Here is a 17,500-nt window from a genome sequence, read left to right as displayed (position 1 = left end):
AAGTCATTACCCACCTACCTATTCAAATTACAACCCCCCCAAAAAAGCCACAGCCTCTCTATTACCCGATGATAGATAGGCGGCCATAGCATACGTAACAACGCTAAACCACTTTCTGACCAGATAAATGACTCTGCCATGAACTGTCATGCACATTTCTGGGTCCAGAGTTATATCACCGCCTCTCTTCCATTACATTTCGACGGCCTGCGCATGTCACCAACTTGGCAAACGCTGTTATGAGAGCCGTAGATTAATAACGGGGTATTTGATAGATTAATCGCCGCTGGGATTCGACTGGCTTGAGTTGGGATTAAAGTTGGTTTTGTTTTGGGGTCGATTTTAAGTTATGTTTTTACTATTAGTTTTGTTCTTGGGTTATTTTTAAGTTATTAGATTTTTCTCTTCTTTTTTTTTTTTTTTTTTGTTATTTTCGTTTTTTTTTTTTTTTTTTTTTGGGGGGGGGGGGGTATTTTCATTATTTCAATTTTATCTGTTTAGGTTTTTGGGTTATTTTCTAGTTATTTAATTTTTATTAGTTTTGCTCCTTTGTTATTTTAAGATATTTTAATTTTCTATTTGTTTTATTTTGGGGTTATTTTTAAGTTATTTTTTTGTGGTTCTTGGTTTATTCTTTAGTCGTTTTATTTTCATTTGTTTTGTTTTGGGGATATTGTCAAGTAATCTTATTTCTTATTTGTTTTATTTTGGTATTATTCTTAACTTAATATGCTTTTATTAGTTTGGTTTTGAGGTATTTGCAAGTTATTCAATTTTTTTGTAATTTTGTCTTTGAGTTATTTCTAAGTTCTTTTATTTTCAATTCATGTTGTTTTTGGGGTAATTTTTAAGTTATTTTAAGTTTGGATAGAACAGGTTGCGTAGTGTATAAAAAGTTAATTGGTATTTGGTTATGTATGGTTAGGTGTGGTTGATGAGATTCTCTAAGCCACGGGAATTGGTCAAGAGAGAGAGAGGGGGGGGAGGGAGGGAGAGAAAAAGAGAATGAGGGAGGAAGGGAGAGAAAAAGAGAGAGGAGGGAGGGAAGGAGGAAGGGAGAGAGAAAGTGAAAGATTGGGAGGGAGGGAGGTAGAGAGAGAGATAAAGTGAAAGATTGGGAGGGAGGGAGGGAGAGAAAAAGAAAGAGAGGGAGGGAGGGAGATAAAAAGAAAGAGAGGGAGGGAGGGAGAGAAAAAGAGGTGGGAGGAAGGAAGAGAAATAGAGAAAGGGGGAGGGAGGAAGGGAGAGAGAGAGAGACAAAGAAACGGAGGGACAGAGAGAGAGAAAGAAGGGAAGGAGGGTGAGAGAGAGAGAGAGAGGAGGGGGGGGGGTGTAGAGACAGACAAACAGAGACTGACATACAGAGAGAGAGAGAGAGAGAGAGAGAGAGAGAGAGAGAGAGAGAGAGAGAGAGAGAAATAGAGAGAGAGAGAGAGAGAGAGAGAGAGAGAGAGAGAGAGAGAGAGAGAGAGAGGCAGAGAAAGAGTGAAAGGAGAGAGAAAAGAGAGAGAGAGAGACAGACAGACAGACAGACAGACAGAGACAGAGAACAAGAAAGTGAGAGAGTGAGAAGAGAGAGAGAGAGAGAGAGAGAGAGAGAGAGAGAGAGAGAGAGAGAGAGAGAGAGAGAGAGAGAGAGAGAGTCCTTGGCAATATACACAGTAATCGGATCTGCTGATTACAAAATTTTCGAACCGAAATTCTATCTTCAGTACGCTATACACTCGGGAACTCGGGGTTTATCAAACTTCAGTTGATATACTGAATCAGATATACGGAATTAGTATATATTCTAACTTCAGGATTTAAGGTAAACAATAGAGAAATACATTTTCTTAAAGCGAATTAAGTAATATGAAGATACTTTAAAACAACACTGTACGTTATTTCATCTCTGATCCATAGAAGACTGAATGCACACACAAGGTTTTAGTGCTTCACTTAAGCTCGAGAATATTTCTATCTGAACTTGAACTTTGTTGATAAAGTTTTGTTGGTCGTAATCAGTCGCCTTCCCAAGGGAGGAATACAAATCACAAAACTTTTTTTCATAAAGTACTCTTGCATCGCCTGAATAAAAGATTTTGTACTTACCCAAATCCAGTGTGACTTGAGATAAAGGTGGATTGGGTCTAAGTTTTTCCTTTTCTTCTCTTTTTCTGGTTCTTATTTTCATTCCTCTTCTTCTCCTTCTCCTTTGCCTTCTTCTTCTTCTTCTTCTTCTTCTCTCTTCTTCATCATCTTCTTCTTCTTCTTCTTCTTCTTCTCTCTTCTTCATCTTCTTCTTCTTCTTCTTCTTCTTCTTCTCTTCTCTTCTCTTCTTCTTCTTCTTCTTCTTCATCCTCTTCTTCTTCTTCTTCTTCTCTTCTCTTCTCTTCTCTTCTTCTTCTTCTTCTTCTTCTTTTTCTTCTTCATTGACTCCTTCTTCTTCTCCTATTTTCTCTTCTTCTTACTTCTTCTTCTTCTATATCTCCTCCTCCTCCTTCTTCTTCTTCATCTTCTTCCTCTTCCTCCTCTCCTCCATTTTCTCCTTCATCCTCTTCTTTACATTCTATTTAGTCCTTTTTATCATGCGATCTTCGAAATGAACATATCTTACATTTTATTCCCTCGAAACCACGAGACAAAAATCGCGATCAGCAACTCAAGGAAATTTAAACGACGGTTACAATGCCATTTACTTCTTAAACGTAAATAATAACAAAAACCTGATTGTGAGCCTTTAACCGTGTGCTTTGTGGAACCGTGTTAAGTCTTTCGTTCATAACAGAAGTCTTGCTCACTTAAGGTCAAGGTCAAGGTCATACTTCAGGGGGTATTTCAGGGGCACAATAAACAGGCAGTGACAGGAGCCAGTCGTCAGGCTATGAATTATCAATTATCGTTATTATTGTCATTATTATTTATATTATCGTTATTATCATCTTCATATTTTTTTGTTTTTATTATTATTATTCTTTTATTATTATTATGTCTATGTTTGTGTTTATGTTTATTGCTGTTATTATCAATTATTTTTATCATTATTATTAGTATTATTATTAGTATCATTATTTTTATTATTATCACTATTATTATTATTATTATCATTATTATTAATATTGTTACCATTATTATTATTGTTACCATTATTATTATCATTATTTTTGGTAGCATTCTCATTATTACTATTATTTCCATTATTACTATCATCATCATTATCATCATCGCCATCATCATCACTACTACCACCATCAGCATCACCAACACCACCACCACCTTCACCACCATCACCAACAGCACCTGCACCATCAGCATCACAACCACCATCACCAACACCACCACCATCACTACCACCATTACCACCATCACCAACGCTACCACCAACACCATAACCACCACCAACACCATCAACACCACCATCACCACCATCACCAACACAATCACCACCACCATCACCATCACCACCACCACCATCACCATCACCATCACCATCACCACCATCATCACCATTACCATCACCACCACCATCACCAACACCACCACCATCACCACCATCACCAACACCATCTCCACCATCACCATCACAACCATCACCAACACCACCACCATCACCATCATAATCACCACCACCATCACCACCATCATCACCAATACCATCACCACCACCATCACCAACACCACCACCATCACCACCATCACCAACACCATCACCACCATCACCATCACAACCATCACCAACACCACCACCATCACCACCACCATCACCCTCACCACCACCATCACCACCACCATCACCAACACCACCACAATCACCACCATCACCATCACCACCACCATCACCATCACCATCACCATCACAACCATCATCAACACCATCACCACCATCACCATCATAACCATCACCAACACCACCACCATCACCACCATCACCAACACCATCACCACCATCACCATCACAACCATCACCAACACCACCACCATCACCATCACCATCACCACCACCATCACCATCACCCTCACCACCACCATCACCACCACCTTCACCAACACCGCCACAATCACCACCATCATCATCACCACCACCATCACTATCACAACCATCACCAACACCACCACCATCACCAACACCACCACCATCACCAACACCACCACCATCACCACCATCACTAACACCACTACCACCATCACCCCCGCACCATCACTACCATTACCATCACTGCCATCACCAACACCACCACAATCACCACCACCATCACCATCACCAACACCACCACCATCACCACCACCATCACCACCACCATCACCACCAACACCACCATATCCACCACCACCCCAATCACCACCATCACCACCATACCCACCACCACCATCACCACCAAACACCACCACCTGAAGGAAATTGATTCCGCACAATATAGTTTACCTGTCTGACACAAGCAACTTTGCCCTCGCCGCCGACCAAGACACCTGAAAGCAGTCGGGTCCGGGAAGATTCACCCCCACCAAGGAAGGGGATTAACCGTTGCATCTATAAAGCGCTGTGGATTGGCCGCTGGATAACTTAATTGCGTGATGGTGTCTCGTATTAGGTTTGAGTTCAATTAGTCTTCATTTTGGGAGGCTGATTTGAGTGACGTTTGGAAGGGTCGTTAGGTTTAGTTACGCTGATGGATTAGTTAGATTTGAATATATCTTGTATGGTAGATTAGTTAGATTTTAAAATATATATTTATCCTGTATGATGGATTAGTTAGATTTGAATAGATCTTGCACGGTAGATTAGTTAGATTTAGATACATCTTGTATGAACGATTAGTCAAATTTGAATGCATTTTGTATGATAGATTAGTTAGATTTAATAATATCTGCTGTAATGGATTAGTTAGATTTAATAATATCTGTTGTAATAGATTACTTAGATTTAACTATTTTTTGTATAATAGATTAGTTAGATCTAGCTACAGTTTATATGATAGATTACTTAGATTTAGCTATACCTTATACGATAGACAGATTTAGCCTAGTACAAATTTATCAAAACACGTGACATATAAAAAGCTGTATGAATTAATTTCTTATGTTCAATTTAACAGAAATGACAGTGATGATAGACAGGAAAAAGAGAAAGACGAAAAAGAAACAGAGAGAATACGACCGAAAAACAAAACGAAAGAAATATATATATATGAAACGAGTTTGTGTACGTGTGTGTGTGTGTGTGTGTGTCTGTGTGCGTGTGTGTGTGTCTGTGTGCGTGTGACTGTGACGACATATATGTTATAACTATATAATGAATAAACATAAAATAACAAATTACGGCTTGTCTCCCCGACGTCCCAACATTATTATTCAGGTTTTGAACATTTTTCCTTGTCTATGCTTTACCCTTTTCGCGTCCCCAGCCACGACGCGTCTGTTCCCCTAAGTGAAATAAAATATCTTACGAATGTTAAAACAGCTGTCTGCTCTAACGTCTTGCTTGCGACACGGAAAACGAAGTCGTGTGAGATCTTTTCACTTCTTACTGGGAGATTGAAGCTCAGAATCTTCTAAACACCGTTTGTCTATTTAGGTATTTATTGCATTTTTTTTTTTCTTTAATTCTTATTGGATCTCATCCTTCATTCCGTGTCCCACACAAATATAATTCATGTATATACCTATCATTATATGTCTTTCTATGTCTTTCTCTGTTTGTCTATCTATCTATCTGCCTGTCTATATCTTTCTCATTCTCTCTCTCTCTCTCTCTCTCTCTCTCTCTCTCTCTCTCTCTCTCTCTCTCTCTCTTCTCTCTCTCTCTCTCTCTCTCACTCTCTCTCTCTCTATCTATCTATCTATCTATCTATCTATCTCTATCTCTCTCTTTCTCTCTCTCTCTCTCTCTCTCTCTCTCTCTCTCTCTCTCTCTCTCTCTTTCATTCTATGTATATATCTACCCTTCTAAGTGTCTTTCTATGCTTGTCTGTCTATCTGTCTGCCTGTCTGTCTATCTATATATCTATATATATCTATATATATATATATATATATATATATCTGCCTGTCTATCTACCTGTCTGTCTATCTATCTGTCTATCTATCTGTCTGTCTATCTATTTGTTCGTCTGTCTATCTATCTGTTTATATATTTGTCTTTCTTTTCTTCTGTCAATTTACCTATTTATCTGTCTGTCTTTCTATATTCTATTCTTTTGTATTTCTGTATTTTCTGTACTCCACCTTTATTAATTTTTTCATTCTTTATTTTTCTTTTCCGTGTTCGCATGTGTTTTGTGTGCATTCAAAACTGCACAGATTTTCTATCCCATAAAGTGTTGTATCGTTTGCAGTCTGAAATGCTTCGCCCAATTAAAAGTGTGAGGAGCGTTATGTAACTCAACACGTAAGGAATTCTTGGTCATTTTCCTTTGTTTAAAAACTCGGATTATGTTTATAATGTTGATAATGACGGAAATGATGACGGAAGTAATGAAGATGAAAAGGATAATAGCAGTAATGGCAATAATTAAAATGTATTTATTATACGAGTAACAATATATACATAGATATAGTAATATTTTGATAATGATGACAGTAATAGCGATTGTAACAACGATACTATAGAAATAATACAATTATTCTGTAGGTTATAATAGTAATGACAGAGATAATAATACTATTTTAAAGATAACAAAAAATAAAGATCATGGAAGTGACGTTCATAGCAGTAATGCTAACATCAATCATAACAACAATGTTAAGACAGCACTCGCTATGACATGCATAACAATGAACATAACACAACTCAATTAGAAAAAAAAAAAAACATTATTAATTAGCGCCGTGATCTTCCCAGCACCCGGTTTCCCAAAGCCCATGTTAATACCCCAGTCACTGCAGCACATCCCCAGTGAAATTCAAATTGTCAAACTCTTCATGACCTTGCCTCTCGTTATCAGAGCCGCCGACGTCAGCCAGCGACATCGCCAATGGAACGCAGGTCGACAGGTGGTGGGCAGCTGTTGGTGACAAAGGCCAGCTGGACTGTCGAGTGCACGCAGCTCCAGCGCCTTCCTTTAAGTGGACTGTCAACGATGATCGTGTGATCTACACTGATCGGAAATACTCCATCAGTTCGCCGAAGGTATTGTGATTTTGAATGCCTGCTGGGATTTCATGGGGCTGCTGTGACTGTTCGTATGATTACTGTGGTTATTGCGATGTTATGACTGCTATTACGTGTTTTATGATGATTGTGACTGGCTTTCTGGCTCTTGTGATTTGAGATGATTATTGTGTTTATTCATTTGACTGTTGTGACTGTTTATGTGAGTATTGTGACTTTAGATGACTGGTTATATAACCCGGGATTTTAGAGGACTGGTTAGATTAATATTGTGATTTTAGAGGATTGCTGTGACAATTCACATGGCAGTTGTGATTATTTATATGATCATTCAGATTTGAGATGACTGTTGTGACTATTCATACAACTATCGTGATTTGACATGTCTATCGTGACGAATGTGGTTTGTGTGATATTTAAAATGAATATTACAGGACGTGCGTTTAAACAGTTGGAAGGGCTTATTGTCCTTGAAACTCCGTCAGCCACGTTCACATTAGCAGCGGAAATGGTTGTTCTGTAATTATACAGACATGGGACGCAACGTCACGTAGGCTTAATAGTATCTAGATGTCCATTTGGGATTCAGGGTGCGTAACGGTGTTAATTTCTACGCAGGATGGCAGCCGACGGTCCATGTTATAGTCACAAAGTTATCAGGATCAAATTATGTCGCAAAGCATTTCATATTTTTCTACCCGTCTTACGCTACCAGATAAGGAAGGACACCTAATCACTCATTATTTCTCTCTTCTCTTTCTTTTCCACCCTTCCTTTTACATCCATCCTTCCTTTCCTTCCCTCTTTCTTTTATTTCTCCCTCAATTATTTAATCCTAATCTCCCCCCCCCCCCCCCCACGGTCTCTCCACCCATCCTCCTGACTTCCCGACGTCACCCCCTCCCCTCCCCTCCCCTCCCCACAATCCCCACACCGACCAACATCCCTCCTGACGTCCCTCCTAACCCACCCCACCCCATGCCCCACCCCTTGCCCCACCCCCCAACCCCCCTTGCCCCACCCCCAACCTCCCTTACCCCACCCCCCAACCTCCCTTGCCCCACCCCCCAACCACCCCTTTGCCCCATCAGCTGACCGACGGCGTGACAGAGTGGTCCTCGATGCTGCGAGTCCGTGACGTGATCGAGAAGGACTACACGAACTACACCTGCATCAGTCGCAACGCCCACGGTTCCTTCGTGATCCATTTCTCCCTGCTCCCCCCTGCGCCTCCGGCTACGCCCGAGGAGTTGACGGTGAGTGAGGTCTTCCTTAACTTTGCTGTTCTTTCGGGAATGTTGTGGTTGTGGTTGTGGTAGTGATGGTTGTAATGTTATGTTTTTGTTTTTATTGTTATGGTTATATTCATTATTGTTTCTGATGTTGATATTATCATTATCATAATTGTTATCATCATCGTTATTGCAAATATTAGTAGGGGGAGGAGTTATCATGATTATTACAAAGATTATTGTTTTTTTATCGTTATCATTATCATCATCATCATCATCATCATCATCATCACTATCACCATCACTATCTCTATCTCCATCTCCATCTCCATATCCATCACCCTCCCCATCACCACCATTAATCATCATTAGTATCTCACTATCATCATTATCATTACCACTCTCATCATTATCATTATCATTATTATTTATCACCATGATCTATATTCCTGTCGAAAAAAGGAGGTCGTTTAACTGATCTGTCAGCAAGGCTACGCAAAAAAAAAAAAAAGTCACTAACGAAAAGTAATTAAGAGTTATGGATGATTGGCCGTGATAAGGAAGAGTTGATAAGGACTTGATGAAGTTTATCAGAAGTAGATTTATGGCAAAGTAGGATTAGATTAGAAAAGTTGACGATAGAATTATGGCGAGGAGCCCTGAGTGAGATTTTCTTTTCGGGCGAAAATGAAGAGGGTAAATGACTGTAGATTGACTTAATAGGGATATGGTAGTTGAATATTTTTAGAAATCATTATTACCAGTATCATTATCACCGTTATCATCATTACTATTATCATTAATACTGTCATCATCATCCTCTTCATCATCCTCACCATCATCACCATCATAACCATCATCATCATCATCACAATCATCACCATCAACATCATCATCATCACGATCACCATCACCATCGTCATCATCATCACCATCACCATCATCACCATCATCACCATCATCATCATCACCATCATCATTATCGCCGTTACCATCACTACCACCATCATCATCATCACCATCATCACCATCACCACCACCATCACCATCATCATCATCATCAATATTATCCATCTCCTTTTTCTTTTTTTCACCCTCGTATTCACTATCATCCGTTGGCCCTTATCATTATTTCCTGATGATAATACCAGGCAATGGTTAATGTTGTATTGCCTCCCCACCATTCTCAATGCACAAGAAGTAGAAGTAGAATTAGAAAGTAGAGAGGAAGAAACAACAAAATGTTTCATAAATATGGCAATAGCTTCATTATAGGTTAGTGAAGAGATGAGGACTGAAAATATAAATCTAAAGTTTAATGTGCAGGATGCTTGGGGAAAAAAACGTTAAATTGATTGCACTTTTAAGGAATGTTGACTTATAACGAGAAAAAGAGTCATCAGAGAGAGAGAGAGAGAGAGAGAGAGAGAGAGAGAGGGGGGGGGGGGGGTATGCGCATAGCCCACAGCTACATACACGCACATATATATGTGTATATGTAAATATACACACATACGTATATACATATATGTATATATGTGTGTGTGTGTAGATATATACACATACACGTGCATATGTATACATATATGTATATACATGCATATATATACATATATATATATATATATGTGTGTGTGTGTGTGTGTGTGTGTGTGTGTGTGTGTGTACATATATATACAAATAAGCATGTGTGTATATACATATATATATATATATATATATATATATATATGTGTGTGTGTTTGTGCATACAGATATATACATATATGTATATATATATATATATATATATATATATATATATATATATATATGTGTGTGTGTGTTTGTGTATACATATATATACATATATGTATACATACATATATATACAGATATGTAAACATACTTATATATACATATATGTATACATACTTATATATACATATATGTATACATACATATATATACATATATGTATGCATACATATATATACATATATGTATACATACATATATATATACATATATGTATACATACATATATATACATATATGTATACATACAAATATATACATATATGTATACAAACATATATATACATATATGTATACAAACATATATATACATATATGTATACATACATATATACATATATGTATACATATATATACATATATGTATACATACATATATATACATATATGTATACATACATATATATACATATATGTATACATACATATATATACATATATGTATACATACATATATATACATAAATAGAGAGAGAGAGGGAGTGAGAGATGTGTACAGATAGATAGATAGGTAGATAGATAGATAGATAGATATGTATATGCATATGTATATGTGTATATATATATCATAATACATTTACATGTTTGTGTATATATGTAATATGTATATGTGTATATGCTGTACATTTTACATTCAAACGTTTTGTAAAACCTTTATGGAATATCATTTTAGTGACGAAGGAGCAGTTGCAAAGTTTAGATTACGTGCTATTTTTTCTTAATAACAGTGATACCGCTGTAATGCGAATATCAAAACGCGGCAAAATTTCACGAAAGAAAATAAAAACCCTCTGAATTTCCAACATTACACGAAGCTGAAATAACCTTGAATCCATTAGAATTATTAAATAATATTTGCGCCTACCCTGCCACCATCCATCTCGGTCGAATGTCTCAAACAGCGCGGCATAAACAGGAAAGGTCCTACTGCGAGGGAAATGAAAGTGCTGTGGCTGAGACGAGGACAGCTTGTTACGCGTCCTTCCCCGAGAACAGAGGCAGTCGGACTGACGTTATCTAGGGGATGGGTAGACAGACCCTTTGTTCGGGATGACATTGGTGTGAAATTCAGTTCATTTCGTTTTCACGTACATGCATACGGAATGTTATATCAGTATGTGTGTGTTTGTATGTATATATGTGTGTATTCGTATACGTATACACGTAGATAGAAATGTAGATATATAGACCTCCTTTTGAACACGCACATACAAGTTTCTCTTTTCATGTATCCATGTTTTTTTTTTTTTTTTTTTTTTTTTTTTTTTACGTGAAAATAAATATACTGTATGTATACGTGCATGCAAGTACACTTATAACATTCTGTATCCGCGTGTGTCTGCATGTGCGTATGTGTGTGTGTTTGTGTCTGTGTCTGTGTGTGTGTGTCTGTGTATGCGTATGTGTGTGTGTCCAGATACATAGAGACATACAAATAACTCCCCTCCCTTGGCCTCCCCAGGCAGTGGCGGCGTCGGCAACAAGTGTGATGCTGTCGTGGCGCTCCGACCCCGAGGACACCTCCATCCAGGGCTACTCGGTCAGATTCCATCCGTCATCGTCATCGCACTTCCTGGTGAGTTTGGTATGAGCATTAACAAATACAACAATAGTGTGGTAATATATATATATATATATATATATATATATATATATATATATATGTATATCCAAGTAATCAAGTAATCATTATACACGGATCATACACAGCAGCACTTTTCACAGTTTCAGGAGGAGCCCGGCCTCAACAGGAGCCAAGTCCTCGTGGAGGGCCTGAGGCCTGCCACCGAGTACTCCTTCGCCCTCCAGGCCTACAACAACCAAGGCCGCTCCTCGTTCACTCCGCCCTCAGTTGCGGTCACGATGCTAGGTCAGTTCAGAAGGCTTGGGGTTCTTTCCACAGGAGGATCGTGGAGTTCCGTCAGGGCGCTGGGGGAAAAAAAACGGGCGTTGGAACGTTGCAGGAAAACGTAGTGGCAGATAAATTGGTTTAATAGGATTGTTATCGTGCCATTAACACTGGTTTACGGAGTAAAAGTACTTTTTTTATGGTGGGAGGCTGTAAAAATACATTAGGGACTTGTATGATGGCTTGGAGCTATCTCACTGAGGACTGTAAAATAACAATGAAGAAATAATGAACTCTGAATTCCATAGCATTAGGCAAATGATAAGAGCAGTTAAAAATTGTCAGTCAGCTACACGTAATTGAAGAAATTACATTAATAATTTGTTTTTTTTTAGCACATTTTGATTGACAAAGCTATAAATTCATATGACAAATTCATTTTTTTGCAAGATTAATCATTGCGAATACCAAAAATAAACCAAATAAACTACAGAACATGTCAGATTAAGTACACAAACTTCGCAACGATTCAAAATAAACAACGACACCAACCTACCTTGCATACACACATCACACAAAATACCGAGGAAGTCGAACGTGCACCATAACAGTAAACGGCCCCATGTGTCTCCAAGGTGTGGTCGAGGAGGCCGCCAGCAGCAGCAGCAGCAGCATGGGGGGCGGGTCTCAACAAAGGGTTCCTCGCCTCATCCTCATCATCATCTGCTTAACCGGCGCAGCTCTTTTGATCCTCAATATTGTTATTGTTTCATGTTTCCTCCGCCGTTACGTCTTCAAAAAGAACTCGGGTAAGCATGCAAGAGCACGTTGTTTTTGTTTGTTTTGTTTGTTTGTTTTTCTTTTGTTGGGAAGTTTGGATGTAGTTAGGTAATTGTGGGATATTTTGTGTATTCAGGTGCTGTTGGCTTTTCTGTGCTTCACAACAAGAGCTTTGCATGTACGTGAGAGTTTTTGGTAAGTAAAGACATTTGGAATTCGCTGTTTCATTAGTAGTCATGTTAACACAGTGAAACTCACAAACTCGCAAGCACATATATATATATATATATATATATATATATATATATATATATATATATATATATATATATAATATATGTATATATATACATACATATATGTATATATATAAATATATGAGTGTGTGTGTGTGTGTGTGTGTGTGTGTGTGTGTGTGTGTGTGTGTGTGTGTGTGTGTGTGTGTGTGTGTGTGTGTGTGTACATGCGCGCGTGCGCGTGTGTGTTCAAGAGCGTCCTGATGGATGTAGCTCTGTACGCAGCAAAGAGGACGACCACGCCCTTCCATAACTTCATCCCAAACGTCCCCTCGTCTCCCGCAGCCAACGCTCGCAAGCCGACCACCTACAGCGTGTACACTCCCTCCACCACGCCGGGCTCGACCACCTACGGGGACCTCATGTCTCTGAACCCCAGTGTGCCCCCACCAGAGTATCAGGTACGTTTTCTTATGTACCGTAGAACCCTCACGCCCGAGTCCCCTGGAGACCAACACACTATTCCCTGTCTTCCGTACCTGGAGTGTGTACCTACAGATCTGTACCTAGATGTAAAGTCACTTTGTCCTAGATAGAGTATTTTTCCCCGGCTCTTAAACGTCTGTCCTGAGCCTGAAATGTCGAGAACATAATTCGAGGAGAAAAGTCTCAGCGCTCACTCCTTTCTCGACTTTCCCTGCCTTCGTCGCTTTTTCTCTCCCCCTCTTTCTCCTTGCTCAGATTTTTTTCTTCTTGCTGTGTTTTGTTTTGTTGGGTGTGTGTGTGTGTCTGTGTGTGTGTGTGTGTGTGTGTGTGTGTGTGTGAATGTATGTGTCTGTATCTGTGTTTATGTGTGTGTGTGTGTCTGTGTGAGTGTATGTGTCTGTATCTGTGTGTGTGTGTGTGTGTGTGTGTGTGTCTGTGTGAGTGTGTGTGTGTGTTTCTGTGAGTGTGTGTGTGTGTGTGTGTGTGTGTGTATGTGTGTGTGTGTGTATGTGTGTGTGTGTGTGAATGTATGTGTCTGTATCTGTGTTTATGTGTGTGTCTGTGTGAGTGTATGTGTCTGTATCTGTGTGTGCGTGTGTGTGTGTGTGTGTGTGTGTGAATGTATGTGTCTGTATCTGTGTTTATGTGTGTGTGTGTGTGTGTGAGTGTATGTGTCTGTATCTGTGTGTGTGTGTGTGTGTGTGTGTGTGTGTGTGTCTGTATCTGTGTGTGTGTGTGAAATGTATGTGTCTGTATCTGTGTGTGTGTGTGTGTGTGTGTGTGTGAGTGTATGTGTCTGTATCTGTGTGTGTGTGTCTGTGTGAGTGTATGTGTCTGTATCTGTGTGTGTGTGTGGGAATGTATGTGTCTGTATCTGTGTGTGTGTGTATGTGTCTGTATCTGTGTGTGTGTGTGTGTGAAATGTATGTGTCTGTATCTGTGTGTGTGTGTGTGTCTGTGTGAGTGTATGTGTCTGTATCTGTGTGTGTGTGTCAGTGTGAGTGTATGTGTCTGTATCTGTGTGTGTGTGTGAGTGTATGTGTCTGTATCTGTGTGTGTGTGTGAATGTATGTGTCTGTATCTGTGTGTGTGTGTGTGAGTGTATGTGTCTGTATCTGTGTGTGTGTGAATATATGAGTCTGTATCTGTGTGTGTGTGTGTGTGTGTGTGAATGTATGTGTCTGTATCTGTGTGTGTGTGTGTGTGAATGTATGTGTCTGCATCTGTGTGTGTGTGTGTGTGTCTGTGTGAGTGTATGTGTCTGTATCTGTGTGCGTGTGTGTGTGAATGTATGTGTCTGTATCTGTGTGTGTGTGTGAATATATGAGTCTGTATCTGTGTGTGTGTGTGTGTGTGAATATATGAGTCTGTATCTGTGTGTGTGTGTGTTAATGTATGTGTCTGTATCTGTGTGTGTGAGCCATCATATAAGAGATTGTTCACATCACTGAGCAGTCGTGGCACTTCGCACTCGTTCTATAATGTCACTTAGGGAGAAAGCTGGTCTTGGGGGAAGAAAGTAGAGGCAAAATAAAGACCCAAGAATTCTTTTATCTGTCGTTTATTCAGTTACACCAAACTTCCGCCAGACGTAAAAAGCATTAGTGTTCCTAGCGGCAGCATCAGCAATATCATTATTGAATAACAAGGGTATTTGCTATAACTGTTATTGTGTTTATTATTACTATTATCATTTTATTATCTTCATTATCATTGTTGTTATTAATAGTAGTATTAGTATTTGTATTAGTGTTATTATCATTATTATCATCATTATTATTATCACATTTGTTCAATGCTAAAATGTCTATTCTCAATATCATTATTGCTATTATCAATACAAATGATATCAGTATTAGTATTAACATCAGAATCATTATTATGATTATTAAAACCAGGACAAGAATAATCAATTACGACTTCGTATTAACCTGTCGGGCAAGCTGTATATTTCACTTACTGAGCACAAATTATACTGGCGTGATTAAATGGCTTTCGAAAAATGAACGAGTTGGGAATTTTTAAATATCTTCTGGTGATTTTAGGTTTATATTACAACATAAAATATGAGTGCTCCCAAACGTTCTTTTTTTTCTTTCTTTCTTTTTAATTCTGACGAAATATCAGTAGGTTTATATCATTCTTATATAAGTACTTGTCGTCGGATCCAGCAGGTCAGACGAGACACGGACAGCGAGGGGACGAGCACGAACACCCTGCGAGCGAGTTTCGAGTCCCCGCAGAAGTCCACGGAGCCTCTGTGCGTGCAGGTTCTCAACGTGTCCGAGGAAGGAGCCACGTCGCTGGAAGGCCCCGCGAGTTCGCAAGAGGATCCTTACCCTCAGACCCGCGTAGCGCCTCCGCAGATTCACGTGACGCCGCCGCACGCACATGCAACGCACACACACGAGGAGCAGCGCCGGGCTTCGGATGGCAGCGTTGTCTCGACCAAGAGTACCGCCCCGACGAAGCAAGAGCAGTGTGCTTACAGCGACGCATCTTGCAGCCGGGTTGTGAATCCGTCGTCTTTCGGAGAGTTCACGGAGCAGGAGAGTCTAGGGGTGAGGTCGGTGTGTCAGTCTTCAAACATCCCCGATGTGTGTCCGACCACCTTAACCTCGTACGAGACGATGCTTCCGCCACGTCAGGTTCCTTCGTGCCAGGAGGTCATACCGGAGTTTCCCGAGGACGAAGAAGAGGAAGAGCAAGAAGGAGACATAAAAGATGTGAATGTTAAATCCACAGCGGTGCACGAGGGGTCTAATACACAGTACACTTCATGTCAGAAACATGTTCCTGGTTCTCGGTTCGTGGATTCGCCTGACTCAAGTCCATGCCGAGCCAGTGTGGTTCAGCACCACTCGGACACCCCGCCTACTCCCAGACACAATCCTGCCACGACAGCTCGGCCTTCGAGTCAGGTCATTTTCCATGGACAGCCGCACATTCAACAGCAGTACGAAGAGCAGCGGCTTCAGCAAGACGTGCAGCAGAACACCCATCCAGCACAGTATACTTGCCCTTGTTACCAGCAAGAACCTCAACACCCGCTACACCACGCTTCACAGCCCTCCTATCCACACGACCCTCAGTACCAGCAGCATTTTAAGAAGTACACGGCGCACCAGGTCCTCGACCATCCCCTGCAGCCACTCCATCACCCGCAGAGCTTTTACTCCCACGGCGAAGACAGCGAGGACCTTCGTCAGCACGAGAAGGAACCTCGCCTTCGATCGCAGGTGGAATGTCATCCAGACTTCGAGCATCCATCCCAGCGTCCATCCTCTCACCCAATCCACAGACCGCCGCCTCACCATCAGAAGGAGGTTTCGCCATCCTATCGCCACGTCGAGGCTTCCCACGAGCTTCACCAACTCGACGTCCATCCCCAGTACCACCAGTATTCGCCCCACTACCCGTCCCACTGCCCCCAAGGCGCCCATCAGGTGCAACACTCGGTCCAGCAGGAGCCGTCGGGCGTCCTGGACCCCTCTGGTCTTTATAGTCTACAGACCAACTGCTGCGAAGAGAGGTGTGGACTGTCCTCCGTTGCCGAGAGTGAGTAGGCACCCTGAACCGTGATTTGTTTGTCTCATGTTAACATTAGATATCATAACATATACTCGTTTTCATGGAACAGAACTACAGCGTAAATTTAGGTATTCTAAAATATACTTGTTCCCATGAACTAGAAATATAATGTAATTTTATATATCGTAAGCAGTATTTGTCCTCGTGGTACAAAAATGTAATGTAAAAATCCTAAAGCATATTTGTTCTCGTGGTACATCGTGTAACTTTTAAAATATCCTGAACAGCGAATGAATATTTGTTCTCGTGGTACAAAAATAAGATAACATTTTCAAAGAATGGATTTGAGTTTTCCTACATATATTTCGATCTTTTGATGTCTCGTAGGCCTACCTGCTACCGAACTAGCTCTGTGTGGTCAAGATCTCCACTCAACCACATAGTAAAGAGGTTGGGTACACGGTGGCGCTGGGGGATTGAAGTTGCAGTGCAAGTGAAG

The 17,500-nt window shown here is 40.3% G+C and overlaps 2 protein-coding genes across 2 annotated transcripts in view; both read left to right on the top strand.

Moving 5' to 3' along the window:
• LOC125045351 (neurotrimin-like) overlaps window positions 1–9,672 on the top strand; it is a 14,071-nt gene extending 4,399 nt beyond the window's left edge. The window contains exons 5-7 of the mRNA XM_047642557.1: window positions 6,924–7,108; window positions 8,182–8,346; window positions 9,649–9,672. Of these exons, the coding sequence (XP_047498513.1) occupies window positions 6,924–7,108; window positions 8,182–8,346; window positions 9,649–9,672 (374 nt within the window). The remainder of the gene's footprint in view (window positions 1–6,923; window positions 7,109–8,181; window positions 8,347–9,648) is intronic.
• A 1,849-nt stretch (window positions 9,673–11,521) lies between these two features.
• Window positions 11,522–17,500, top strand: part of LOC125045350 — a 7,094-nt gene continuing 1,115 nt past the window's right edge. Inside the window, exons 1-6 of the mRNA XM_047642556.1 lie at window positions 11,522–11,695; window positions 11,845–11,989; window positions 12,604–12,777; window positions 13,330–13,556; window positions 15,645–17,028; window positions 17,389–17,500. The exon at window positions 17,389–17,500 is cut by the window's right edge and continues 36 nt beyond it. Coding sequence (XP_047498512.1) covers window positions 11,609–11,695; window positions 11,845–11,989; window positions 12,604–12,777; window positions 13,330–13,556; window positions 15,645–17,028; window positions 17,389–17,444 — 2,073 coding nt within the window. The 5' untranslated portion in view covers window positions 11,522–11,608 and the 3' untranslated portion in view covers window positions 17,445–17,500. The remainder of the gene's footprint in view (window positions 11,696–11,844; window positions 11,990–12,603; window positions 12,778–13,329; window positions 13,557–15,644; window positions 17,029–17,388) is intronic.

Source organism: Penaeus chinensis, chromosome 37 (genome assembly GCF_019202785.1).
Source record: "Penaeus chinensis breed Huanghai No. 1 chromosome 37, ASM1920278v2, whole genome shotgun sequence".
In the NCBI taxonomy this organism is placed as follows: domain Eukaryota; kingdom Metazoa; phylum Arthropoda; class Malacostraca; order Decapoda; family Penaeidae; genus Penaeus; species Penaeus chinensis.
This window is presented reverse-complemented; position numbering and strand designations above follow the sequence as displayed.